The sequence below is a fragment of the Aethalodelphis obliquidens genome, unplaced genomic scaffold (genome assembly GCF_003676395.1).
Source record: "Aethalodelphis obliquidens isolate GAN/ISIS:26980383/991018 unplaced genomic scaffold, ASM367639v1 scaffold55, whole genome shotgun sequence".
NCBI classification, from domain to species: Eukaryota; Metazoa; Chordata; class Mammalia; order Artiodactyla; family Delphinidae; genus Aethalodelphis; species Aethalodelphis obliquidens.
The window spans coordinates 6,995,330-7,011,215 of record NW_020837999.1 but is presented as its reverse complement, the minus strand read 5'-3'; the positions used below and the strand labels follow the sequence as shown (position 1 = coordinate 7,011,215).

General features: G+C 40.7%; 2 protein-coding genes and 10 non-coding genes across 23 annotated transcripts in view; 1 reads left to right on the top strand and 11 right to left on the bottom strand.

Moving 5' to 3' along the window:
- Positions 1-1,451: 1,451 nt before the first annotated feature.
- The window catches only part of SERPINC1 (serpin family C member 1), a 43,455-nt gene continuing 29,020 nt past the window's right edge, over positions 1,452-15,886 (bottom strand). The window contains exons 2-13 of one of the 11 annotated variants that reach the window (XR_003428549.1): positions 9,613-9,619; positions 4,680-4,732; positions 4,448-4,480; positions 4,202-4,243; positions 3,829-3,881; positions 3,474-3,512; positions 3,156-3,196; positions 2,950-2,979; positions 2,701-2,753; positions 1,990-2,017; positions 1,765-1,804; positions 1,452-1,587 (exon numbers count right to left, since the gene is read on the bottom strand). Coding sequence is in view for 1 of the 11 variants with exons in the window: in XM_027086288.1 (XP_026942089.1) it covers positions 8,383-8,418 (36 nt within the window). In the remaining 10 variants the exon portion in view is untranslated. Of the gene's footprint in view, positions 1,588-1,764; positions 1,805-1,965; positions 2,018-2,700; positions 2,754-2,949; positions 2,980-3,155; positions 3,197-3,473; positions 3,578-3,828; positions 3,882-4,201; positions 4,244-4,447; positions 4,481-4,679; positions 4,733-5,304; positions 5,359-6,282; positions 6,298-8,321; positions 8,419-9,612; positions 9,620-15,886 lie in introns of those variants that run through there. The other 10 variants (XR_003428548.1, XR_003428550.1, XR_003428547.1 and 7 more) reach the window with 10 other exon arrangements.
- Positions 1,654-1,731, bottom strand: LOC113609306 (small nucleolar RNA SNORD81). Its single transcript, XR_003428589.1, has one exon. It is a non-coding gene; the product is annotated as a small nucleolar RNA SNORD81 (small nucleolar RNA).
- On the bottom strand, positions 1,876-1,951 carry LOC113609308 (small nucleolar RNA SNORD47). Its single transcript, XR_003428591.1, has one exon. It is a non-coding gene; the product is annotated as a small nucleolar RNA SNORD47 (small nucleolar RNA).
- LOC113609311 (small nucleolar RNA snR60/Z15/Z230/Z193/J17) lies at positions 2,576-2,656 on the bottom strand. The gene has a single exon (XR_003428594.1). It is a non-coding gene; the product is annotated as a small nucleolar RNA snR60/Z15/Z230/Z193/J17 (small nucleolar RNA).
- Positions 2,825-2,908, bottom strand: LOC113609307 (small nucleolar RNA SNORD79). The gene has a single exon (XR_003428590.1). It is a non-coding gene; the product is annotated as a small nucleolar RNA SNORD79 (small nucleolar RNA).
- On the bottom strand, positions 3,271-3,335 carry LOC113609317 (small nucleolar RNA SNORD78). Its single transcript, XR_003428599.1, has one exon. It is a non-coding gene; the product is annotated as a small nucleolar RNA SNORD78 (small nucleolar RNA).
- On the bottom strand, positions 3,582-3,642 carry LOC113609310 (small nucleolar RNA SNORD44). The gene has a single exon (XR_003428593.1). It is a non-coding gene; the product is annotated as a small nucleolar RNA SNORD44 (small nucleolar RNA).
- LOC113609316 (small nucleolar RNA SNORD77) lies at positions 3,949-4,018 on the bottom strand. Its single transcript, XR_003428598.1, has one exon. It is a non-coding gene; the product is annotated as a small nucleolar RNA SNORD77 (small nucleolar RNA).
- On the bottom strand, positions 4,311-4,392 carry LOC113609305 (small nucleolar RNA SNORD24). Its single transcript, XR_003428588.1, has one exon. It is a non-coding gene; the product is annotated as a small nucleolar RNA SNORD24 (small nucleolar RNA).
- Positions 4,557-4,618, bottom strand: LOC113609318 (small nucleolar RNA SNORD75). Its single transcript, XR_003428600.1, has one exon. It is a non-coding gene; the product is annotated as a small nucleolar RNA SNORD75 (small nucleolar RNA).
- LOC113609309 (small nucleolar RNA SNORD74) lies at positions 5,002-5,081 on the bottom strand. Its single transcript, XR_003428592.1, has one exon. It is a non-coding gene; the product is annotated as a small nucleolar RNA SNORD74 (small nucleolar RNA).
- Positions 6,279-15,886, top strand: part of ZBTB37 (zinc finger and BTB domain containing 37) — a 28,203-nt gene continuing 18,595 nt past the window's right edge. Inside the window, exons 1-3 of one of the 2 annotated variants that reach the window (XM_027086285.1) lie at positions 6,279-6,472; positions 7,538-8,494; positions 9,946-10,045. In XM_027086285.1, coding sequence (XP_026942086.1) covers positions 7,572-8,494; positions 9,946-10,045 — 1,023 coding nt within the window. In that variant the 5' untranslated portion in view covers positions 6,279-6,472; positions 7,538-7,571. Of the gene's footprint in view, positions 6,473-7,534; positions 8,495-9,945; positions 10,046-15,886 lie in introns of both variants that reach the window. The other variant, XM_027086283.1, reaches the window with a different exon arrangement.

Here is a 15,886-nt window from a genome sequence, read left to right as displayed (position 1 = left end):
GGGTTTTTTCCCAGTATCTTAAAGTTGAAGGTATTTTTGTTACACTACCTTACCCTTGTTTTAAAACATATTTTTGGATACTTTTTATATATCTTTTATGCCTTGAAAAGCTGCAGGCTAATCCAAACTGTCATGTTTTAGAATATTCAAGAAATAGCTACTCTTCTTTTAGATTTCATTCAGAATTTTGATGAGTAATAGCACATACAATGTTGACAGAAATTTTCTAATATGAAATAATCCAAGCAGGCATGGGAGATCAGTAGACCCACTATAGTACTATACCTCTAAGAGACCCGAGCATCCATGGATTTTGGTATCCACAGGGGGACCTGGAACCAACCCCCCAGATACCAAGGGGTAACTAACACTTTAATATTTGGTCAACTTGCAGGGAGTTTCCTGGTCTGGTGGTTAGGATTAGGTGCATTCACTGCTGTGGCCCGGATTCAATCTCAGGGGCAAGAGAGATCCCACGTTTCACAGCGCAGCCAAAAAAAATCTTGTCAACTTGCTTTTATATATAAACTGGTGTTTTGACTAGTTTTTAGAATAGTGTTTCAGTCAGTGGGAGTTTGAAGTAAACGTTTTGGCATGCAACTAAGACTTAAAACCCCAATTTAATGTTCCTACACACTCAAATGCCAAATTAGAAAGCAAGCTGAAATTTAACTGGCAGGTTATTTACTTTTTAGGTGTTCCCAGAGCTAATGGTTTCCTTGGTATTTAGGAACTAACCAGCAACTCACTAGTTCACTAATTTTCTTGTTAACTTGAACAAACATTCCCCCCCTCCCAGAAATTTGCAGAACAAGTACCCATTTTCTGAAGTACATTATAACCACAGTATTACTGATCTCATTCTTAAAGATCTCACTGTTCTAGGTTTTTCAATATGCATCTTCTAAATAGCACTGAAACCAATTCCTACACCAGTTTCCGCATCAACACTTGCCAGACCCAATCACCCTGGTGCTTACTACAGCAAATGGAGATTTTTCCCAGTTTCTGCACTCCTACCACTTAACATAAAGAGCTTCTGCTTTCCTCTGCAATTTTCAACAATGTATTTTAATGACTTAATTGCCCATATTGGAAATTAAGGATTAAAGTTCCTGTGTTCTTTCAACATTTTCATTCCTACGGAACTTTCTTGCACAGCACAAAGGTGGTTCAAGCTCATCTTTCACTTTTCCAGCCTCAGGCTACAATTCCAATGGTTGGTTTTCAACTGTGACAAACTGACCCAGGCACTTCACATTAAATCACAGAAAATTTCTGCAAAAAATATGCCGTTGGGTCAATTACAAAAATGTCCTATTTCCCTTCATTCATCTCATTAAATTGAAATGAGCACACTTCAGATGGTTCATAAATATTTATTAAAATTCAAAGTTGGAGAATTCCCTGGTGGACCAGTGGTTAGGGCTCTGCGCTTCCACTGCAGGGGGCACAGGTACAATCCCTGGTGGGGGAACTAAGATCCTACAAGCCACATGGTGTACAGCATGGCCAGTAAATACGATAGGCTTTAAAAAAAATTGAAAGTTGTTTCCTCTCCTATCCCATGAGCATCCATCCAGCTGCCTGCAAGAACAGAGAAACCATTTTAAGTCCCATTTCCATGCCAATTCTAATTGCATTTGGGATACACAGAATTATCAGATCTTTGAACATCATCAAGCAATCAGTGAGAGAGTTCAAGTTGGGGTGAGATCATCATGTATTCTGGAACCAAACAGTACTGATATTTTCAAGCCTCACCTGTCAACCGTTAAGATGCATGACTGCTGTCATAAATGCCCTGAAAAATAAAGACCATATATGTCAAATCACAGTAGAAGGGAAAAAACTTGTGATACTTGTTGATAAAGTAACCTCAGAATCAAAATGGAACGGTTTTACAGTGATATCATTCTATTCATTTGGCAGAATCATCACATCACTGGTTACATTCTAACTCACCATATATACCATAGACTGACTGACCTTGAAATCTTCAGGGTAACACATGTGCCTGTTTGAAAATGAAAAATAAAAGCCTTGTTTAAAATTTGCCCTTTCTCCCATTTTTTGTAGCCGATTTTTAAATTTTTCAAAGAATTCTAGGGCAGTGAACCTATTCTGTGCAAGGTAGATCTTTGTCACAATACATTTGTCCAAACCCAGAGAACGTACAACACCATGAGTGAACCCCAACGTACTACTGGACTCTGGGTGAAAAAATGTGTCAACATAGGTTCAAAATTTTAAGTCCCACTCTGGTGGTAGATGATGATGGGGAGGATGCTATATGGGAACCTACTGTTCAATTTTGCTATGAATCTAAAACTGCTCTGAGAAATGACTATCAAAAATAATCCGCTAAATTATTCATTCTGGTGTAATCTATAGTATATGCCATAAAAATTTCCTCACGTTAGCCTGTTCTTATCCAGAATGTAAATTCCTAATCCTGAAATTAACAGTACAGAACATCTGCATGCGCCGTTACACTTATCCAAATCCCTGAATATTTCTGTGAGACAGTGGCTGGTTTCCACTTTCATGGGTATATAAACAGAATTGTTGCAGCCAGATACATCAGATAGGAGCGAAAGACAGTATTTGCTCATCACTGTTAGTCTGCTGAACTATGTTATCATCATTGTATCGGCTTTATACCACAAAACACAGAAACCAAACTTGAGACTTCTATACCTTTGCTTAAAAGGTCTTGCTCCCTGCGTTGTAGCCAGTACCTCTCTTGTCACCTGCAAAAATTTAATGAAATTTAATCAAACTGAATAGGTAGTTAATAGGTAGATTTCAAAAATTTTCCAGATACCGTTTCAGTATTTAAAAATCTTCATTCTTTGTCAGAGAGATTCCCATCTGTTTAATTTTTAAAAAATCATCACTAACAGCATCTTGCTCAGTAACTAGATAAGACTGATAAAACATACATACCTTTATATAAAAGATCTCCAAAATTTGCACCTGCAAAGAAGTATTTCTTTAAACACACTTCACAACAGCTTAACACTAAAGCCTGTTTATTTCTCAACGGTCCAACACCAGAAAACACTAACATAGGTCAACAACTACTAAGACCAGCACATTTTCAGAATATAAACCCAAATGCCAGGAGCCAAAGAACTGTTTTCATGTCTTACCCCAAGCAAGCCATCCATAGATAAAAACGTGTACCCAGGATCTATGAGAGAAATGATACACCTTTCATTAAAATGTCAATCTTATTGTTAAATTCTTCTCACATTTGTCACAGGGTTCTTCAGTGTTAGATTTGTCTACATGCTCATTTCAGGTCAGACATTTGCTCAACATCATTACAAAAACCCTGTTCAGAGCATGCTCAACATGCACTTGCAAACCAGACATAGGAAATTAGCTTGGTAGTTAAGCATTCCACTTTATCAGCATTCTCAGTTAACAGTGGAGGTTACTAAATTGTTTTTAACATTAATGCTTACCAAAAAGTTGGCCCGGACAGGTCAAGGATTCAAGTCCACCTAAGAAATGAGAGTGGTTTTATAACAGCCAAATCAATTTTCTCCCCACAAATCTAAAACAGTGCCTGAAATCAGATAGAGCTAATTAAGACCTTCATGTTCAGTCAGTATTTGCTTATCATCACACAGGCTGCTCTCACAAATTAAGACAGTACAAGGATCTGGCTTTTATTTAATGTATTCAGCACACTGTTCAAGCACTTTATGGGAAGACTGCTTCCTGTGCATTAGAAGGCAACCCTAAAAAGCCATTAGTGGCATTCTTTGTCATGCTTGCCCTGTCACCAATGTTTAGTTCAGTTACAATTTTACTTACCCCTTGAACTTTCAGCTTAGTGCCTACATAGTGCTTAACTTCCTGCATAGTGCCTACAAAAAGAAAAACTAGTTAGTAGTGGTATTTTACTTACACTATCAGCAAAAGTTTTACTAACTCAGATACAACAAACAAATGGTATTATCTTTTTCATGATTCAGTCTGTTGAACTATGCAACCATCATAGTGTCTGTTTCTTCAGATTCCCCCTCATACTAAATATAAAACTAGAGTGCAGCAATTTAAGTTTGAAAAAAAGGTGAGGAAAACCCTAATATAAGCACCAACATTGACTTGGCAATTTGTAACCCCTTATAAAAAGAAAAGAATTCAAAGTACTAGATAAACATGGACTATAAAAAAGGTTTCTCACCTGTTTGCCCATGGATACAGCATTAAGCTTGTGCTTTAAGACCTGGGAAGAAAACAGTTTCATATAAACTTGGGTGCAATCTCTATGTTCTCTAAACCACCATTTTGTGTGCCTCAGTTAGCATAATGGTGGTAATAATTCTCGTCACCCTCACAGTCAAGAGTAGCAAATAAACTGTCATCATTGTGGCACATTCACTGGACTTTCAATCTAACTTCCCTTTTTCAGGGAATCTCAGTAACTCACCCCAGCAGCGGTTCTCATCCCTTTGGTACACAACTAGAAAATAGACAAAGAATAATCCAATAAAACATGCTGTGCTGCTAAGTTAATCGCTAATGTCGTTAAGCAGTTAAGCCTCAGAATAGAATTTTTCAGAAATCCCTTCTGCCCACTACTCTTAAAACATCACAGGCTTAGCATAAAGACCACATCTAAGCAGATTTCATTCTTCCCACTGTAGTTAGCCGTTACTTACCCGTCCACCAGAAGCCATCAAAAGCCACATTGCATTCATGCCTGGCACCGTTCCTAGGAAAGATTAGGTATTTAAAAAATTAACTTTGTTTTAAACCTAAGTTTAAACCTTACGTCGCTTCCATACCATGTAAGCAAGTCGTTTCCACCACCCATAATTGCGCGAGAGCATTCCACATAATTAAGATTAAGAACCACTGACGGAAATAATGGTGCAGTGCGGAATGCAGCCTTTAGAGAACCACGTGGCCTTCCTGAGAGCAAGTGGCTGAAGGAGACTCGGGCCGAAGTCTTTAACAAAGACCCACTCGGTGACTCGGCACGCGCCGCCATCAGAGCCGTTGGCATTCATCAACAGTCTCAGATGTCCCTACCAACACAGGCTTCATCAGAGGCAGAGCCCGCGAGCCCGCGTTTTTCCGCAGTTCGGCCCAACAACCCGAGGAGTATAATTAGGTCGCGCCCGCACCCAACTCGCAATCCTCCACCATCTTCATCTTGTGAACCGTGCGAAGGCCTGCGACTGGCCTAGAAATGCCAGCCGTCTTAAAAAGATCGTAACTGCCAAGAGCTGGAGGCCTCTCAGGCTAAGAACTTACTTAACAGCACACAAAAGACACACATACCAAGAGCCGTCTCGTACCTTCTAAAGACCGAGATGGCGTCCAGGCGCCTGTATATAAGGATTCTATTCCATGACGTCATGACGCAGACTCTCCGCCAGCGTCGGCTTCAACTCTTCCCCCTCTCATTCTCTTCCTCCTTCAGCAGCACCGCCGTCCAGTCCTCTAAGCCCGCCCCCTAGGCCCCGCCCCCTGGCCGCGCCCCGGGGCGGGGACACGACCGCCCACGTGATGCAGGGCTCCCCACCCTCCTACGGACTGAGGAGGAGGGGAAGAGAGGGGAGGGGGCGCGAGGGACGGAAAGCGCTGGGGAGGGGGAAGGGGGGCGGTGTAAGGGTGAGCGATTTCCTTCCGGCACGTCGCCCGCTCCGGGGGAGGGGGTGGGGGGTTTCACTTCCGGGACGGTGTTCCGGCCCATTCCGGCCCATTTCCACCCCCGGAGGTAGGTGCTGCTCCTTGACTGGGCTCGGGCCCCGCACAGCAGTCCCGCTGCCCTGCACTGGGGCCGCCTCGCCCGGTCTCCGCCGCAGCCTGCTCCTGGGGCGCTCAGCCATCTCCCTCCACCCCGCCTCAAGGCACCCGGAGACCTTCCACCCGCTTGGCCCCGGGCCGGGCTGAGCTGCCGGACCCGCCCCCTCGTGGGCCCCTCCCTCAGGACCCCGGGATGGGCAGCCCCCTCCCCAACGGCAGCCCGGACACACCCAGATACACACACCCACCTCTAGGCAGCTCCCCGCCCGCTTACGCCTACCGCCTGGACAGGGTCCCGGGGCGCCGCCCCCTTCCCGGTCCTCTACCCTCACCTGATTGCTCGCTTCCCGGCCGCACGCCTTGCTGCCCTCTCCGCCCCCGCTCCTCGGTGACATTTCGCCCCTCTGCTTTTTCCCCGTTCCCCATGCTTCCTAACGCGGACGAAAGCCACTCAAGTACCGGAGTGGCCAACCCCATGCAGTTCCCGATTCTCCCTCTTACAGCTCTCACCCCTCCAGTGCCGACGGTAGAGAAAGACCTTACTCCAGGGGCTTCCTCCTCACTGGGGAATTGCCGGGAAGAGCAAACAAAAAAGGCGCTGGTGTAGGCTCCAAAATAAACATCTGAATTCATGATGGCATCGACAGAGGCTCTTATTGGATTAAAAGTTTCAAAACAAACAAAAACGCTTTGGAAAAAGGTCAGATTGGCTAAAGTTGGTTCTTGAAAGCAGTGTATACACTTCCCTATTTACTGATAAGTGTGTGGTAAATGCGGGGCAATACTGTGAGCTTGTCCAGATAAGTTCCTGAAGTTTCAGGTCTTAGGTAACTGTGTATGCTCAAGTCAGTGTCTTTCTAATGGGATTTATACAGACTACTCTCAACCAATGAAGACTGTTGGATGCAGTTACAGGCTTAGTGTTTCAGCAACTTTTCAAAAATCTTTTAATGTAAAAATACTGGCCATACTTGGTAAATGCTCTGTTTTTCACCAGCTTTGGGGAACTAAATTTCAGAATCAAAGTATCATTACCACCCTGAAATTTCCAACTTTGAATTTAGATAGAGGCAGACTTATCCACCTTTACCTAATCCTGAGAGTGAACTTCTTCAAGTTCTCTGCATTTGAGTCCTGACACAACTTGGAGTTTCTCATAACCTAGAGTTTACCTCCAAGTCCTAAACCCAAAGCCTTTCTGTGGGGAGCTCTGACCCTTCAGCTTAGAAATAATGACATATTCAGGAGGGATATTAGTCACTTTATAAAATAATGAACATAACTCATGCATCAAGTAGTAAAATATTAAGGGTATCTAATCAGCCCACCTGTGTATAATTACATTTATTCTAAAAGCTTCTTTCCTTCTCCAAAGAAAACTTGTCACCGCATTTTATATTGTGTGCAAATACCTTATGATTAACACTTAGTAAATAAAAATTGTCACACTGCTTTTTTTTACCCCCTCTATTCTGTTGAACTTCAGTTTTGATGTTATATAGCTTGTTAATAAGGAAAATGTGGGCATACCTTGAATTTTTAGAAGTCTAACAATCACTTTTTGGTTTTAATGGTGCCTTGCTGTGAAACCTAAACTACTAAACCTGTTGGTATTTCTTTTCCATGTTTAAACATAAGGAAAGTATCTCTATTTATTTGGAGATTTTGAAATTTTACCAGATAATATTTTTAAATAGGTGTGAATTGGAAAGCCTGAGGGGACTGGTTATAATTACTAAGGACAGTTCTTTTCCTCTTTCAGCAGGGTTGAATGCCTGCCTACACCCTCAGGCACGACCATGGAGAAGAGTGGGAACATACAACTGGAGATCCCTGACTTCAGCAACTCTGTCCTGAGCCATCTAAACCAGCTGCGCATGCAGGGCCGTCTCTGTGACATCGTGGTCAACGTGCAAGGACAAGCTTTTCGGGCTCACAAAGTGGTACTGGCTGCCAGCTCCCCCTATTTCCGAGATCACATGTCCTTGAATGAGATGAGTACTGTCTCCATTTCAGTCATAAAGAACCCTACTGTTTTTGAACAGCTCCTTTCTTTCTGTTATACGGGGCGGATATGCCTGCAACTGGCAGATATCATCAGCTACCTGACAGCTGCCAGTTTTCTGCAGATGCAGCATATTATAGACAAATGTACACAGATCCTGGAGGGCATTCATTTCAAAATCAATGTGGCTGAGGTTGAAGCTGAATTAAGTCAAACAAGGACAAAGCACCCAGAGGGACCTCCAGAGTCTCACAGAGTTACACCAAATCTGAACCGCTCCCTTAGCCCCCGACATAATACCCTAAAGGGAAACCGGCGAGGTCAGGTTAGTGCTGTGCTGGATATCAGGGAGCTCAGTCCTCCTGAGGAGTCCACCAGCCCTCAGATAATTGAACAGAGTTCTGATGTAGAGAGCCGGGAGCCCATTCTTCGGATCAACCGAGCAGGACAGTGGTACGTGGAGACAGGAGTAGCAGACCGAGGGGCCCGGAGTGATGATGAAGTTAGAGTTCTTGGAGCAGTACACATCAAAACTGAAAATCTAGAAGAGTGGCTTGGGCCTGAGAATCAGCCTTCCGGAGAAGATGGGAGTAGTGCAGAGGAAGTCACAGCCATGGTGATTGACACCACAGGCCATGGTTCTGTAGGACAGGAAAATTACATGTTAGGATCTTCAGGAGCCAAGGTGGCTAGGCCAACAAGCAGTGAAATTGACAGGTAAGTTTTGTTTGCCCATCTAATGGCTGTTGTGCAGACATAATTAAAGCAGGTCCTCTGTGTGATACAAAGAGTATCTTCCTTACTTGATGTTCTTAGTCAGAGTTTGTGTTGGGGAAGCTGGAAGTGTGCCAAAAGACTTGCAGTCTAATTTTTTTAAAGCAGGAAGCTCCTAGTCCTGAAGTATTCACAGTGTTGTAAGAATTATGGTAAAATTAGACACTTCATGAATCAGAATAGCATCTGCAGTCACACTAGGATCAGTAATTGCCAGGGTTTCTTCGGAATTACAGGAAGAGAGCTGGTCATCAGCTGGGAATCTGACAGCATTGCCCTTCCTTGGTTTGTTCTCACACAGGTAGGTGGCCTCTGGAAGTTTCGCATTCCTTTGTAGCACTGTTTACTTTTCTTTGCCCCCATCTACCAAATTAGACGAAATATGGTACCAGCAGTGATTGTTCTTTTTAGTGTAATCACAGTAATTCTAAAGAAAAGCTTTTTGGGTGTTTTTCATTCCTTTTTTTTCACTTGTCATTTGATGATATTTTTTCTGTTTTGTCATTGAGGACAGCTGCTACCACAAACCTGACAGTTTCTTTCTTTCACCAGTGCTACTATGCCCTATGCCCCATGCCCCATTTTTCGCTTTCTAATGCATTGCAGTCGTTAGAACATTTCTTTGGGGGGAAATAACAATAATTTTAATCTAAGTAAATTGGAAGAAAGTCTCAATTGAAAGAAATATTACCAACTAAGATGGGTAATATTCTTTTCCTTTCTTAAAAATTTAAAATTGTATGAACAGTGATAACTAAATAAGCTATGATTTTGGTTCGCATCTGGTCTTGAGAGACAAGTGTGTCACAGAAATTCAGAGAGTATACACTGTATCCATTTAAGTTGGTCTTGATTAGAGTATTTTCCTTCTTGTGTCCTTAATAGTTAAAATATTCTTGAGCATAATACTTATTGTCACCCTATGTTAGCACTGTTGTCCCCCCATCTTAGAACTGTATCAGAAATAATAGCTTAAATGCAAAGATTTTTGATCTTCATGATCTACGTCAACAGTCTGAAATATATAAAAAATTATCATGGGGCTTGGGGAAAGGATCAACCAAGAACCTAAAAGTTATATAGAAGAAACAAAATTACAGACCCAGTTTTAATTTTTTCTTTTTTGGTCTTCTGGTACTTATATAAGGATAGAAGTTTATATTTAGCCTTAGATTCACCAGGTCATATTGGCTGCATCATTTTGTATTTCTTAAATTTACTAGGGCAAGCTTTTCTTATTTCATGTATGATTCTGTATTGGCTCCATGAAAGGACTTCTTAGAAATCTGTTGTTCAGTTTGTTCCGCCTTCCTAGACTATGGGATAAAGGAGGCAGACATCACCATTTTGACACTACTTTTGTATTAGTCCCCTTTGTGCTCTTCTTCCAACAGATTTAGCCCCTCCGGCAGTGTTGTTCCCTTGACGGAGAGACACAGAGCCAGAAGTGAGTCTCCTGGGAGAATGGATGAGCCTAAGCAACCCAGCTCCCAGGTATGTAGTTGTGGATTTAGAACTGCTGCAGTGGTTGAAGAAATTGCCACTGTGTGTGAACATAGTATAATGAATAAGAAAGGAAAGATGTAGGAGAGGTAACATTGGCCTTGTTTAATAAATACTGTATATGATTACTTTTCTCTTTATTCTTGCTTGTGAGCATGCAGGAAATACACTTTTGGTGTCAGCAGATTTGGGGAAGTAGAAAAGGATAAGATTGTGAAACTCTTTCCTGATTATAGGAGCCAGTCTATAGTCCTAAGAGTAATAAAAATAACCTCTGAAAACTACATGCAGCTAATGTAGGACCTGGGATGGAGAGAGTTTGATTTTGTACATGTGTGGATATAAGACTACATAATTATTAGTTTATATAGTATTGTAGATTTGTAAATGAATTGCTTATGCATTTTTGTGTCCTGTTTGCTTTTTAGTATGCTTGTATCCTTTCATTTATTTTCTTCCTAAATGTCCTGTTAGACTAAAATGTTCTAGAAAGGATAGGAATGATGTCTTCTATTTTATTTGCAACTCTTTTTAGCAAGTAGTATAAGTATGTAGTTGGTTGATATTTTTGGTTTTTTCTCACAGGTGTTTATCATTGAAGATTGATTTTTAAAAAGTTGGTGAACTCACCAAGTAGAACACAATAAATTGTAAACACTGTGGCCCTTTAAAAGGAAACACTGGTGGATTAAGATTGCGTAGCTAATTTTTTATCTTCTGCACTATACTGATAGTATCTTGTTTAATTTTTATCTAAACCACTAGATGTTTATTGTGTATATAGTATAGTAACAGCAGTTAAGACATTGTTATAAACTGTATTTACTTGTATATTATCATGCTGTTTGGTATCAGAAAAGGAACTGCAACCATTATAGGAGAAATTTTTTAGTTTTAATAAGGTGTGAGAGAAAGTGTTAGGAGCTTGGAGGAAAAGTAAGTTTACTCATATTATTAGGGCCCTTCTTTTCTTCATCTCTCAAATAAAATGTGATGACTCTGTGACCTATGTGACGGTAACTATTGTGAAAATAAATACAGCAATGAGACAGACCTTACAACTTAATGTGGGCATAAGACAGACTAACAAATACACAAAGCACATATAGATAAGGCTATATAGACTTAAGTAACTGTGTTGTGGGAGTAGGAGTGCTTAAAAGGCAGTTACAGGAATCAATATCCACTTAAGGAAAGTGTTACTCAGGGGAGTTTAAGTGTGGTTTTTAAAGTAGTTAGAAAGAGATGACTTATTCCACATATAGTTAGGATAGGGACAAAAATTGGAATTCTACAAGGCTGTTTACCTGACTGAAGCAGAAGGTACAGGCTGTAAAGAAATAGGAGATAAGTGGTATTGTCTGCAATTGCTATTAAGAGATGACTTAATATATGCCTTAACACAGGGGTCCCCAACCCCCAGGCCTCGGACCAGTAGCGGCTCCCCATTGTCAGTGGAAAAATTGTCTTCCATGAAACGGTCCCTGGTGCCAAAAAGGTTGGGGACCGCTGTCTTAACATGGAAAGTTTATTATGACGAGTCTACTCACCAGTTATTTTTTTCCCACCACATAGAACCAAAACAGGACATGGACTTACATTGTAGTAAAAACAAATTTTGGTAGGCTTGAAGAGCTTCTTGATTATAAGGGTGATTTAACTGGAACAGAATACTTAAGGTCACTCCTTTATTCGAAATATTCTTGGCTTTTTCCTTTTTCTACCACATGAAGGTTAAAATACTTGGTCTAATTTTCCAAGTAATTTATAATCTTTCTAACCCAGCTTTTCTCACCATTCATCAGCATTAACTGTCCCAAACAGGCAGACTTTGTACCTCGGAACTCCATCAGACTTCTGTCTCTGCACCTTGAGTCTGGAATACTCTGTTCTTCCCAGGTGTCTGAGTCCACGCAAGGCCTAACTCCTAGTTCCTTCTGTCCTAACTAGCCTAGTCCTCTTTGATCTCCCCTTCTTAAACCACTGTAGCATTTATACATGGTACCATATAATTTTTTCCTAATTCTCTACTGACTCATATAAATTATTCTTTTCTTATTTACATTAATTTGTCTCCTTCTAGATTGAAATCTCCTTGAGAGCAGAGCCCACATTTTCTAATCTTAGTATCTGACATTGTCTTATCAGGTGCCCACTAAATGGGAGTTGTTTTAGCTCTAAGTAGTTTTGAGTAGCTAAGATTACTGAATAGGTGCCCAATAAAGAGACAACTACTAAATAAGGAGTTATTTAGTTCCCTGTGAAGTCCTCAGTTTGGGAGATATTTAAATAAAATTAATGCACCAATCAGATAAGTCCCTTCAGTTCTTTTAGTCTCTGATTAGTAACTGAAGATTAGGATTGTGGACAGCAGTGAAGGCCATGTCAAGAATCTAGACCGGTATTTGTTTTAGAAAATACGGGAAGCATTCATTTATATGGAATTTACTCATTGTATGGAATAATTCATTTAAAAAATAGTTTTTGAACACCAGCTACATATCAGGCACTGTCAAGTCCTGGCATATTAGGCAATATAGAATTATCCCTGTGCTTACAGAGTTTACAATCTAGTAGGGAATTGCCAACTGGGAGAAGTGAAATGATCCACTTCTTCCTGACGAAGAGAACCAGGAGGCAGCCATTTTTGTCCTTGCTTCTTTTAGAGTATAAAGGAGTAAAACTACCAAAGATACATTGTTACCTTTGACAAGGACCTAATCTACATTTTATGCTCATTTATTTGCTCTTTTATTGCAATTTATTTTATTTTATTTTATTTTTTGTTGCGCTATGCACGCCTCTCACTGTTGTGGCCGCTCCCGTTGCGGAACACAGGCTCCAGACGCGCAGGCTCAGCGGCCATGGCTCACGGGCCCAGCCGCTCTGCGGCATGTGGGATCTTCCCGGACCGGGGCACGAACCCGTGTCCCCTGCATCGGCAGGCGGACTCTCAACCACTGCGCCACCAGGGAAGCCCTATTGCAATTTTATTGCAATAATTTTTAGGTGAAATTGATCATAATGTGTGAGTTTTCTGATTATGGTTCGTGACAGATAACTAAAATACATTCACTTTCTGTTTGTGGATAATACTGCTATGACATTGTTTTCCTTAAAGTTAGGCAGTTTTTTTTAGGGAATAGGTATCCTCAAGATTATGAATAATATTGTGAATTTTTGTAATGTTTAATAATAGCTAACATTTATTGAGCTACATTAAGCACTTTCATTCAACGCTCATAGCAACCTATAAGGCAGATGCTAATTATATTCATTTTACAGATGAAGAAACTGATGCACAGAGTAGTTAAATAACTTGCTCAAAGTCGAACAGTAAGTAGGATGCAGGTTTGAACCCAGGTTCCAGCACCCTTAATTTCTGTAAAGTATAACATCAGGCATTCAGGGATATCTCAAGGAATTATTATCATATTTGATTCCCATGAGAATCCAGTGGAATTGGCAAAACATATTCTAACATTTTTATTTTATGGATGGGGAAACTAAACCTCAGAGAAGTTATTCTATGCTCTGCCCATGGTCACCCAGGACCTTTTAGTGGGATAATCCCTCATTATTATTATTATTTTTTTTGGCTGTGTTGGGTCATTGTTGCTGCACGCAGGCTCTCTCTAGCTGTGGCGAGTGGGGGCTACTCTTCTTGTGGTGTACAGGCGTCTTATTTCGGTGGCTTCTCGTTGCGGAGCACAGGCTCTAGGCGCACGAGCTTCAGTAGTTGTGGTGTGGGGGCTTCAGTAGTTGTGGTTTGCGGGCTCTAGAGCGCAGGCTCAATAGTTGTGGTGCAAGGGCTTAGTTGCTCCACAGCATGTAGGATCTTTCCAGACCAGAAATCGAACCCATGTCCCCTGTATTAGCTGGTGGATTCTTAACCACTGCGCCACCAGGGAGGTCCCAATCCCTCATTCTTTATGTGAGTTCAGTTTTGATTATCCAGGGAATTGGAGCAGAAAGAAATGTTATATGAAATAAATCAGAAATCATCTAAAGCCTTACCATTCAATGCTTGACCTCATACTGCTTCCCAAACCTGCTGAGAACCACCTCTATTCTGTTGGAAATACTGAAGAGCATTGTTAGCTAACGTGTGAAAGGAGACAACACACATTTTTAGATATTCAAGAAAGGGTATAAGATTATTTGCTAATTAGATTCATTTTTCTCCATTTAATCCAGTCAACTTTTACATATTCTCCTCTTTGCATTGTACTTTATCTCTGCTACACGTATGCAATTTTCTCCTATATATTTAAAATGCTTATATAGGGACTTCCCTAGTGGTCCAGTGGTTAAGGCTTTGTGCTTCCAATGCAGGGGCACAGGTTCCATCCCTGGTCAGGGAACTAAGATCCCACATGCTGTGCGGCCAAAAAATAAATAAAATGCTCATATATATTTGTGTGTGTGTGTGTATTTTTGTTTTTGTTTTTTTCTTTTTTTGGCCATGCCGCACATCACGTAGGATCTTAGTTCCCTTACCAGGGCTTGAACCCATGCCTCCTGCAGTGGAAGCGCAGAATCTTAACCACTGGACCACCAGGGAAGCCCCTATATATGTATTTTGTGTGTGTGTGTATGTGTATATAAGCTTTTTACTCAAAACATTATACATAAAAAACATATATGTGCTATATACACCCATGCACACAAGAACTTTAGAAGTCAGCAGGCTAAATAAATCAGAAATTTATGAATGGTGATATTTTAATATAGAATTTTGAATGCAAAGGATTTATAAATTCAAGATTTTTAAATTATTCATTCAAAGGAATATATTGTTCCCTCTCCCTCCCAGCTTTCAGATAGGAGGAAACCATGTTTATTTCATATGTTAAATATTTTGACTATTTAGATTGTTCATGTTCAGATTAAGTAAAACAAAATTAAGGTCTTAGCTAATTGATATTAAGGAATTATTGTGGTTTTTTTAGGTGCGATAGTGGTATTTCGATTACATTAAGAAAAAAGAATCCTCGTCTCTTAGAAATGCATACTAGAATATGTATGAAATTATGTCTGGGATTTTCTTCAAAAATAATATGAAAAAGGAGAGAAGTAGGTGAGGGTAAAGAAAAAACAAAATTGTTCATGTGTTGATAATTGTTGGGTGATGAGGAGTCAACACACTGTTGTGTCTAAAACGTAATAAAAAGTTTTAAACTGTATCATTTTCCCTTCATTAAAAAAGAAATTAAATCAGAAAAAGAAAGCATTTATTTTGCAATGATGTAAAGGGTTAGTAATCTAAGTAACAATAGCAGAGTTTTAATGCTACTTTTATAATAATTGCTTTTTTTATGTCTTGAGTAATTTTATTTCAATGCAAGAAATTTAACTTAGTGGGGAGATACTTTATAAACTAAGAGAAATTGGAGGAATATAACTCACAGATTATTCTCTTTATTTATTTTTGGCTGCATTGGGTCTTCGTTGCTGCACGCGGGCTTTCTTTAATTGCGTCAAGTGGGGGCTACTCTTCGTTGCGGTGCGCGGGCTTCTCATTGCGGTGGCTTCTCTTGTTGTGAGCACGGGCTCTAGGCGCGCAGGCTTCAATAGTTGCGGTGTGTGGGCTCTATAGCGCAGGCTCAGTAGTTGTGGCTCGTGGGCTCTAGAGCACAGTAGTAGAGCACAGTAGTTGCGCACAGGCTTAGTTGCTCTGTGGCATGTGGGATCTTCCCGGACCAAGGCTCGAACCTGTGTCCCCTGCATTGGCAGGCGGATTCTTAACCACTGTGCCACCAGGGAAGCCCTCTCTTTACTTTTAATAATCTGTTTAAATCAAACCACTACAAATAATAGGTATGTAAAATT